At 39.9% G+C, this 11,401-nt stretch overlaps 1 protein-coding gene across 1 annotated transcript in view; it reads left to right on the top strand.

The window, feature by feature from the left end:
• The first annotated feature begins 9,354 nt into the window (after window positions 1-9,354).
• LOC136708540 (E3 ubiquitin-protein ligase HECW1) overlaps window positions 9,355-11,401 on the top strand; it is an 83,893-nt gene continuing 81,846 nt past the window's right edge. The window contains exon 1 of the mRNA XM_066683167.1: window positions 9,355-9,462. Coding sequence (XP_066539264.1) covers window positions 9,433-9,462 — 30 coding nt within the window. The 5' untranslated portion in view covers window positions 9,355-9,432. The remainder of the gene's footprint in view (window positions 9,463-11,401) is intronic.

The following is an 11,401-nucleotide window of genomic DNA, read 5'->3' as shown; positions in this document are numbered from 1 at the left end:
CTCTGGAGGCTGCGCGCCATAATTAAAATGTAACTGTCTGCCACTGCAGCGGGCCGGCGAAGCAGAGCAGGTGTGAGTGGTGGGGAAATACAGGGAAGAGGGTGTGTGTGGTGTTTGGTGAGTTAGTGTGGGGGTGTGTTTGCATGTCTCCATCTATTTAACTTGTTATTGGCACCACATGTCCTCGGGATCATTTTGACATTATGGAGGCCTCATAAGGAGATTTGTTTTTCTGTTACTACAGCCTCACTTTTGATCTATGTTTCTGGTACCTGAGGGTGACATTATGGCTATGCTAGGAGTATCTATAGGTTTGGGACGTATTTGGAGTTCATATTCAGACCACAGACATTAGGTATACATATAAGTTTTATAATAAAGCAGCATTCCTAAATACAGGTACATTTGCATTTTTAGGAAAACACTTTTAGAAAAATTTGAATTATATAAGAATAAATACATATAAGGGGCGGCACGGTGGTGCAGCAGGTGGTGTCGCAGTCACACAGCTCTAGGGGCCTGGAGGTTGTGGGTTTGATTCCCGCTCCGGGTGACTGTCTGTGAGAAGTTGGTGTGTTCTCCCCGTGTCCGCATGGGTTTCCTCCGGGTGCTCCGGTTTCCTCCCACAGTCCGTGTGTGTGTGTGTGTCTGTGTTGCCCTGTGAAGGACTGGCGCCCCCTCCAGGGTGTATTCCCCGCCTTGCGCCCAATGATTCCAGGTAGGCTCTGGACACACCGTGACCCTGAATTGGATAAGCGGTTACAGATAATGAATGAATGAATGAATGAAGGCCAGAGGATTCCAGGACAGTGGGATGACACTGATCATAGACTACACTACATTTTGAAAGTAGATTGTCAGTTGAAAATCAGATCTTGTTTATTTTTTTTAATTTAGATGCATGGCATGTAGCAAACACGCTCTTAAGGATATCAAGGGATTGCTTCTTTTTGCAATTACCAAGGTTCCTGCTAAAACCCGAGAAGGCTGATAAATCAATGAGGTCACAGTCAGTTATTTATCTCAGCTTTACTCCTCTTTTGAGCCATGATTGAGCTGAGTAGTCTCTAAAAGGACCTGTTCCTGTGGGATGAGCTTAGCATCAATGTTGTACTGGCTTCATGCTTGCATTATATAGTGGGATGCTACATGCATTTCATTAACAGATATGTATAAAATTTCATTAACTTTCAGAACAGAAAAAATTCCAACGTTGCAATAGGATGTGGCTCATAATCATAAGACGGTCCTACTCTAAGGGTATTGTGGGAGCAGGCGTGGATTTTAAAAGGCAATGACGAGAAGATACTGAGGATTTCAGATCTAATTAGCATAAGAATTACATGCAGCAGTATTACATGAAAAATATGACAACTTTTGACAGAAAGTGTGAATTAATAAAAAAATACAACAGCAGGGTGTTTGCCATATTGTATTCTGCATGTATTTTAAATGTATTCATAATATGCTTTTTTTTTTTTTTACATTGTAATAGAATATGTTACTGAATATATTTCAGACAGTGCATTCAGTATTCAGCCTTCACTGCGTTTTCAAAGCTTTCTGCCCAGCTCACTGTGTAGCACAAATTAATTAATATTTAATAATACAGAAATCAATGGACATACCCCAGAAACACAGGAATATGTGTGTATTTGTGCATGTGTGTGTATGGTAATGTTTATGTGTGCTTATTTAAGCTCACTTTGCCATTCAAGCATGGCATCCCTCCCATCCTGCTCTTTTAATCTACACTATTCATGGTTGCCAGGTGGCAGGGCATGTAAAAAGCCTCCTCGCTCAGCCACTTTAGCAGCCGAGCACTCGTGCGCATAACAGTCAAGCCTAATGATACTGAACTTCTCCCTAATCCACTTACAACTGCTGTCACGAGATGGAACCCTGAACGAGGTCTAGACAACCAGGCATCAAACGCTTAGCCTAATTCACCAGAGCATGTCACTCATTGCAGTGTTACGTGGACATTAGGGTTTGGTTGGAAAGCTTCAGACCAGAAACCCTGGCCGGATGATGAGTTTTGGAAGCCATTTTCTGTTTTTCCTACAGAGGAGAAGCAGAAGTCGACAAGGGAGGAAGTCTAGAAGTGGAGGGCCTGGTGAAGAGAGGGTGAATGACCCGCTGAGACCCTTTCTGCTCTGAGCATGCTACAGTTTTTTACCCTTCCCTTTTGGGATGGCCTCTGATGTTCTATTTATACGAGTGTGATGTAACAGCCCATTTGGACGATGATGCTGAGATGCACTCCGGTTCCCAAACAAAATAAGTAAGCCACGGTTGGGAGCGAGGCAAAAAAATAAAAAATCTTTTGCATCACCATAGAATTTTACAGATGTGGATAGATTGAGGAGAGGGGGCTGAGGGGTGACTCACAAAATGCTCGTAAAAGTGTAATTGGCTGAGCACATACACATGAATAACCACACTGCCCTCTAGAGGACCGTGATTGATACCCTTTGGAGAGCTGCCAGGAAGGTTGTTGTTGGACGTTCCCAGCAGCAAAGGGATCGCTTCGCACTGCCTGCTGTCATGGTGCGGACAACCAGAGTGTTTGCACCTCAGCTGCACACACACTCAACTACTCCAGTTCCTCCAAAACACAGCAGATAGTTTACTCCAGTCAGGCCTTCCCTGGCTAAAGGCACAGCAGACATGCCTGACAGTAATAATCCGTCTCCAGCTTGTGAAGTTAAACCGGTGAGAGATAAGAAGGAGAAATCACTGTAATGTTTGCATACATCCATTTCTTTTGACTGTGAGAGCGCTGCATATTTCTCGGAGCTTTCCGGAGCTGCTTGCAGACGTTCATGAATGCCAACACAGAAATTGCACGCTGTGAAAGGCTAATGACGGTCATCCACTGTAATTTTCTGCACTCAGCACCGAGGGAAGATGGAGGGCAGCATTTGTGGTGCTACAATTGTGTAGTGTCATTACGATCCCATAAGTAAGCACAGTCTTCGCAAGAGCGTCTTTGGCTTAATGTGTTTCATCAAACCCAACACCCCATTTTTGTTGAAGGTTATACGGATATTTCTCCACGATCCTCCAATCCAGGGAGTCAGTAGATGCGAGATTCATGGCTGAAGTAAGCGAAAGACATAACTCAACAGTGCCCCCTTCTGTCTCTTTTAAGAGGCTAACCTACGGTGACACGTCGGTCATGGTGTCCAGTTCTCTGTGCTGAAGCATTATCTATGGCCTTTAAATCACCCACACCTTTTACATTACCCCAGCCCAGTGCCTAAATCAAAATGCTGGCGGTGTAAACTCTTATTTTATTTATTTTTTTATTGCGGAGACCATCTAGGGTTGAGAGAGCAAAGGAAGGTAAGAATTGACAAGTAGCTTGAGGAAGTGTCTGCAGTGGTCAGTGAGAGGACATCTGAGTGTTCTACCAGCGAGTTAACATCCCTGCTCAACACCTAGGGATCAACAACAGGGACCGTTTGACTCTAAGCTGCAGTTCCTAGATTTGCGAATTCAAAAGAAACACCAACCTTGATTTTAGAGGCAATATCAAACATGGCATTTGATTTGTTACTACCTTTAACTGCAATATCAAAGACTGTCCACTAGAGGTCTATATCAACCTGTATTTTGTAGGCATCTGCTCTTTGCTTTATGGAGACATATATCTATGCATTTGAGACAAACAATGTGAAAATGTACCTATGGTAATGTGTAGCAGTTCATATTATTGTCTTATATTTAAAAAGGTTTCTCCCGTTCTCAAAGAGGAAGTGATTCACTGGGGATGTCATAAAAAGACCACAATACTTCTTTTATTCATTGAAGTTCACTTTAAAGCATGACTCAAAGGGAGCTTTAACAGGTTCATCGGTTTATTTTGCAGACCAGAGACCAAGGTTGTAAAATGAGGCATGAAATGCTTTTGAATTGGCTATACTACACAATACAAGGAAGTTGAAACATAATGGCACAACAGCAGGTCTCAGTATAAGCAGTTATGCTGGAATAAATCTATCATCTCAGAAACGTAATGGTGCTCAGCAGGAGACTCTCAATATCTCATAAAAAAGATATAGTTTTACATACATACACACACACACAAACGTTTTTCCCCAATACAAATCATTTTTTTAAACCATGCCATCATATGAACAAGAAGGTTTCATTTTTCTTTTTTTTAGTACTGAATAAAATCTTATGCGAACAAGTAATCTTTTTTGTGTGTATGAGAAATTTTGATGATATCACTTTAATGGGAATTATGACTTTTGTTCAGAAGTTCGTTTGTGAGGTCAGACCCTTATGTTGAATGAAAAGACCTGGCTCGCAGTCTTGGCTCTAATTTATCTGTTCTGTCAGGTGGAGGTCAGGACTCTGTGCAGGCCAGTCGAGTTCTTCCACACCAAACTCGGTCATCCATGACTTTATAGACCTTGCTTTGTGCACTGGTGCACAGTCATGTTGGAACAGGAAGGGGCCATCCCCAAATTATTCCCACAATGTTGGGAGCATGACATTGTCCAGTTTCATGTGTAGCATTTAAGAATTCCTTTAACTGGAACCAAAGGGCAGAGCCCAACTTAAAGAAAAAATAAATCCACACCATAATCCCCCCTACACCAAATTTTACACTTTTCACAATGCGGTCAAACAGGTACCATTCTCCTCTCTCTGGACTGCCAGAAAGAGAAGTGTGATTCATCACTCTAGAGAACACATATCCACTGCTCTATTGTTCAGTGGTTGCGTCCTTTACAACTCAGCAACCAAAATTTTACATCATACAGCTGCTCAGCCACAGAAACCGATTGCACGAAGCTTTCTACGAAATGTTCTGAGCTATTCTGAAGGCCACATGGAGTTTAGAGAATTTGCCTCAGCATCTGCTGAGCCTGCACTGTCATTTTATGTGGCTGAGTTGCTGTCGTTCCCAATCTCTTCCAATTTGTTACAATACCACTGACAGTTGACTGTGGAATGTTTAGTAGGAATAGGAATTCAATGAGCATTTTTTTCACAAACATTGTGTAGAAGCAGTCTGCATACATAGGTGCTTGATTATATACATTTGTTGCCATGGCAGTGATTAGAACCTGAATTTAATTATTTGGAAAGGTGAGTGAATACTTTTGGCGAGATGGTATATTCACTTCACGTGGCACACATTTCTCACTCTGCCTCCCTCAGCATGATCCCCTCACACCACTTACTGGGGTGTGTGGACTGTGTACAAAACAGTGATAACGGTACTAAAAATCTATGTAACACTCTTCCTAATTCCAGTATTCCTTGTCCTTGGGGTACACTGCTCTGAACATTCAAGTGTGCTCTCACCACACCTGATCTGTCTAATCAGCTCATTACTCAGCCCCTTTAATCCCCAAAATGACTAATACTTATGAGAAAGGTCAAAGATAAATGTAAATGAAAAAGAATAATAAAGGATAATTAATCAAAATATCCTATAAGAGTGTAAGAGTTTAGCAATCCCTAATTGAGCTGAAGTGGCTGCAATAATGCAGATGAAACATTAAGGTGTACACATAAAAGTCATAGAAATCTAGACCAACAAACCTAAAAACCTGGACATTTACCCTTGACATTCTGACATAGCTCTTTAAAATGATTTGACATTGAACAACATTGTAAACACTATAAATATTTCAGAACACTGTCACATCAAATTCAAGTAACACTGGGTAAGTTTCTCTCTCTCTCTTTCTCTCTGCTTTAAAATAGTTCCCTATAGCAGACCACTTCTTAAGACTTTAAAATAGGTACAGATGCCAAATGGAGATAATATTTATTAATAGTGTAAATACATATTATCAGGCCAGAGGAATGGATACTTGACCATCCGTCTTATATGAAATATACTCTTAAGAATTAGGTTGATGCCTCCCCCACACATGCAACCCTCCCTTTGCAGTCTTATCTCCTCCACTCTCATCTTGGAATACAAGATTCTGGAATGTGTCAGTGGGAATATTTAATTTTTATTATTTATTATTATTTACTATTTATTACTATCTTTTTCACCAATGTGAAAATGTCTTAAATCATTGTTCTCAACCTTATAAATGGTATTGTTGCAAAAAACCTCACACTAAAAATAGATCTGACAGTTTGCCATTGTGTTTTACTTACTATGGCATAAAATGTAGGACATAATGTTGAATCATTGAAAGAGTGTAATTCATCACAAATACTACTGTGATAAAGATTTTTTTTCACTGTATGGACCATATAGAATTAACAATTTAGTCATCATCAATGACTAGGTGATAATTAAGCTTAATGAAACCTGCAGTTGCTGGTAATATCACAGTTTGAGTTGGAAGCAGATGAGAAGCATGTAGATGTACGCTCAAAATCCATTTTCCCATGATCAAATATTCATGGGAAATATGTAAGTGCAGATGTTATTCTGTGAGGAAATGTCCTTGTTGTTCCTGAAATATGTATGACAGAGTTGGGATCGAATGAAATATGCAGCAGGACTATGGATACACTCCACAAAAAAAAAAAAAGTCATGCTTCCTATTCCAGATATTGTATAAATGCCTTTGTAAAGAAATGTTAAGAACAAAAGATTAACCCAATCTAGAAGGAAATATTTTCTAGAATAAATCCCTTACAATGAGTTCAGCATTGTGAGCTTCAGTCTGGGTCATAGACATTTTCACTGTATGTTGCTTTAAAATAGACTATGTTTAAAATAGAATACATTTCAATCAACATTTGTACTGTCTTGCATAAGAAGGTGAAGTAAAACTTTCAAACACATGCCACAGATATGCCATTCAGTCAGAGCCTGACCTATTAAAGTGACATTTTATATAGGCCTTGCTCTTAGCCAGGAACTTTTAGAATGACTCTAGGTAAATGCTTTATTAGCTGCATTTGTGGCTAGGTTTCTTGTAATTCATTCTGTAATTAGTTAAACTGGCCTCTAGGGGAGAAGAAAATCCGAGGTCACCTCATTGGTACGGTGAGGCAAACACTATGCAGTCACGGTCTGATGTGTCTTCATTTGTTGTTAATTTGCCATTGTTTAAAGATGATTTAAATGGTTTAAATCACATTTATTAAAATTAAAAAGCTACAGCAACACACACACACACACACAAAATTGAAGGCCCTGGACTACCCAGTGTCAGGCACATGTTCTGCTCCCGAAAAACCTGATCCAAACGTTGAATTGTGTATATTCAAACTGGAAAATATAAAAAGAATAAGCGAGGCATTGGTACCCTAGGATCAGGGTTGAAAACCCATGCACAATTGCCTAAGTGGAAATGTTCATGTGATTGTGATCATTTTGATTGATGGACGAATGGATGGATGGATGGATATAGCTGGAGGGATTTATACCCCTCCAGGTGATACCTGGCATTGAGCATAGCAATTTTCATGCTTTTCTGTGGAGGCTATTCAAATGTGTGAACACCTGAAGATTTGTGACAACAATGGGTGTCTTCAAGTAGTTGAATTCGTGTTTTTAAAGGGGTGCTAGTAGTATCTAATCTTAAAAAAAATGCAGCAGTAGCCTTAAGGTTAGAGAGGCGAGTTGTGACCGAAAGGTCACCTGTTCGATTCCCAGGTTTGACAGGAGTAATTCTTCCATGACTGAATTGCCCTTGAGCAAGTCACTGAACCCCCAACTGCTCCCTGGGCATTATGGCTGGCAGCCTGCTGCTCTGGTTGTGTGTGTGTGTGCTCACTGCCCCTAGTGTGTGGCTAACAATTGCTCACTTGTGTGTGTTTTTCTGAGTTCACTACGAACTACACGCAGGGGGTCAATTTTCCCAAGGGTATTAATAAATTAACACATCTTACTCTTATTTTTCTTTTTTATTCAGGTTACTTAAATGTATTTGTCCCTGGGATTCTTTCTTGTGTTAGCCCTGTGCCCCCCACCCCTAATCCACACACACAGTCCATCAAACTTCTTTGTTACGAGATATATTTGATAAATACCTCATCCAGAAAAAAATCAAGTTTCTTTTTCCCCCACTGGTTAACGTCTGTCTACACCACTGGTTCTTAATTGTTTTTGGAAAAAGGGCCTCCAATAATCAAACCAAAACCAACTATAATCCATTTCACAGAAACACAACACATATCCATTTAATTTTTCCAAGTTGTTGAGCATAGACATGCGGTGAAAGGGACTAAATCAGTGAGTTTTAAATGCAAATGGCTTAGCATCCATTTTGTTACAGCGGTCTTATTTGGCAAGTGGTAAACAATGTCCTTCACCAATTTTGTATTGCTTACCTGTTTTTGCAATCAACAAACTAGCAATGCAAGAAGTAAATAAATAAGATTGAAGTATTGTTCATAATACAGTATTTTCAATGTAGTGTATTTAAAAAGCAAGATGTTTCTTACTGGGATTTGGAAACTGGTGTGGCAGTATTCTTTACTGAACATGTGCATCGCTTCAGAGCTTTAAATTGATATTTGCCCACATAGAACTTTTTTCCATTTAAAAACATTCTATTTAAACAAAATTATGAAAACTCTTAAACATTGTTAAAATGTACTATATATATATATATATATATATATATATATATTTTTTTTTTTTTTTTTTTTTTTTTAATTATTCCGCAATCCCCACATTTTCAGATGCACACACCAAAGTTTTAGAACCATGGGTCTACACTATTTCTGAGCATTTCCACTTTGAATCTCATTATCAATAAATTCCTTTTCCATAACCACTTTGTCAAGATCGTAATTGATCCAGAACCTGAACACACTCACACCTATGGACAATTTTGCAGAGCCAATCCACCTACCAACTGCGGGAGGAGCACCCGGAGGAAACCCACTCAGACCCAGTGAAAACTCAACAACTTCCCTGTGGGCTTTTGAGCTGCAGGTGAGTGGCTGAGGGGGTTAAAGGCGGGGACTAACTGCAGAAACAGAATAAAGGTAAAATATGGAATTAATTATAATCTTATTCTAAGGCGTTAAGATGTCTTTTCTTGGAAATAGCTTCTTAATCTGTAAGTCTCTGTTGTGCAGAGATGAGTTTGTAGCTGTTTAATCGATGACCAGAAGGGGACATTAAGAACTTTATGTTGTTTTTGTTATCCACTCGTTTTCAGGCAAGCCCCGCCATACTCTGCTATCATTGGCTAAGAGTTCATAATCACAAGTAGTTCACCTATTGCCGGATTGATAACAAGCTGATAACCAATCACCGAGCAGCATGGCTGGGTCCTAATGGCCTATCCACGCAAACGGAGGGCGGGACATGACGGAGTTTGGGTGGAGTAAACACGCTGCTCGGCTGGTCTCCATGGCTGTGGAGGAAGAGCAGGCAGATGTTGATGGAGGGTTTCGAGTAGCGTTCAGTCCGACCGAGAGGAGAAAGATGAGGTTGAATAAAGCGGAGGGACGCTATTAGGATGGTCGTTCCAAGGGACTATGATTCACAGACAGGTTTTGTTCTCTCAGGTAAGTCGTTGCGAGCGTATTGTCCTCTCTGTGTGTTTGAGGCTGAGCGGATAAAAGTGGTGAGAGTTGGGATGATAATGAAACGTCTGGGAAAACGGAAATATGTGCTGGTGAAAACGTATGTTTGAGGGAATATCTGGTAAAACGTGGTGAAATAACTTAAAGTTTACCTCGTGTTTTACGTTGGTCCTCCATGTCTCCATTCTTCGCTCCAGTTTGTTTCTCTGGGACGGTCATCTGCAGTTTGGGTTCATTCACCAGAGCGAAATGATTAATCACTGGCACAACACACAGTTCATGTTCATCACGTATGTATTTCACATAGAGGGCTCAGCTAACCAGACTGTTTCCTTGTTATATTGTTTGAGTTCTCCTAGACCTAGACCTAGCCCCCTTCCCTTCAGTGTCTCTGTGCATGTGCTCTGTCCTTATAAAGACCTTGTTATTTGATTGGATAGTTGAATGAGCTGGGTTTGCTTCAGTCATAGGGGAAAAAAAAAATTCATTTCTATTCCACATATTTATGTCCGTTATAAATTATTAGTACTATTAAAACTTTAATAAACCGTGGATAATTATGCTGTGTTAACATCTAACTATAACATCTAACTCATAATGTGAACTAGTTATATTGACAAAATTTAAAGAGCCCATCTTAGGGAACACTACATTTTCTATAAATAAGACACTGTGTACTATATAAAAACAATCACTATTTACATACAGTTCCTGAAAGGGCACATTGCTGCAAAAACAGCATTTTTCTATGCATTGAAACGTTTAAATTGTTTGATCAAACACATTTCTGAGATATCACCCTATTTTGGGGTAAGATAATAGAATTTATTGAACCCAAAGGAAACTGCAGGGTGATTTCTTGATACAAGCCAGGAAAAACAGGAATTTTGTTGTAAAATACAAGTAAATATCCCACAATGGATTAGATATTATTGACTAGATTTTAGGTGTTTACAGTTTGTTAGAATCAAGAGTGTAGATTTAGCATGGGCGGAGGTGACGCGTCCCAACCAATGGGTTGAATCATGTTCTCTACTCGAGTCCTACCTCCCCATAACACATATGGCCAGTGTAATTGGCTGTGCCTTTCCCTGTTGTCACGTGAGTCTCTGTAGTTTGGTTGTGAGTAGTGCCAAAACTGGAAGGAAAACTTTCCAGTTATAAGCGAGTATTACTGTGCATCGTGGGTGATACACAGGTGTCAAAAGCGAGTGAGGATGGCAGCAAGAAAGATGGTGGTGGACATAAGGAGCTATTTTTCAACGTGTAAGTCACTTATGGACTCATTTCATTAGCGAACTTAATAATAACCGAATGTTAAAATCATCTGTAGCTATGAATAACATGGTTTGGAAATTAACTGCACAACAAACTACCAATTGTCAGTTCTCTTACATTGTCAGACACTGGCCCTGGAATGGAATACAACACACCGTCAGTGTGGGATACAAAGCTGGACATTATTAACTTGTAGTGTACATTAACTTTATCTTAGATTATAAATGAGTTTGGCCATTTTGTTGTTGACCTGTTCTGCAAAATGCCTTGTATGCACTTAAAGCTGCTGTGTTTTCAGCAAGCTAAGGCCTTTGCCACCTCATTGACCTTTACCATATTGTTAGACCAACTTAACTGTGCCTACAATTGTTGGGTTATGCTGTAGGTTTCTGCACTACCACTGTATCATAAATAAGCAATGTTCTGAATAACAAATACATAACATAGCATTTATTGGGGTGAAGATTATGGCCCATGCCTTACCGTTAAAAACAAAAAGGACTCACATTCAATGAGTAGACTTCACACAGTTTAAACGGAGTAAAACAAACAGATGCACTCATCCATCCCCTCACAGGTGTGGCATATCAAGATTCTGATTAGACAGCATGATTATTGCACAGGTGTGCCTTAGGCTGGCCAC

The sequence above is a fragment of the Hoplias malabaricus genome, chromosome 10, assembly GCF_029633855.1.
Source record: "Hoplias malabaricus isolate fHopMal1 chromosome 10, fHopMal1.hap1, whole genome shotgun sequence".
Classification (NCBI taxonomy): domain Eukaryota; kingdom Metazoa; phylum Chordata; class Actinopteri; order Characiformes; family Erythrinidae; genus Hoplias; species Hoplias malabaricus.
The sequence above is the reverse complement of the archived record's forward strand: the minus strand, read 5'-3'. Positions and strand labels throughout refer to the sequence as shown.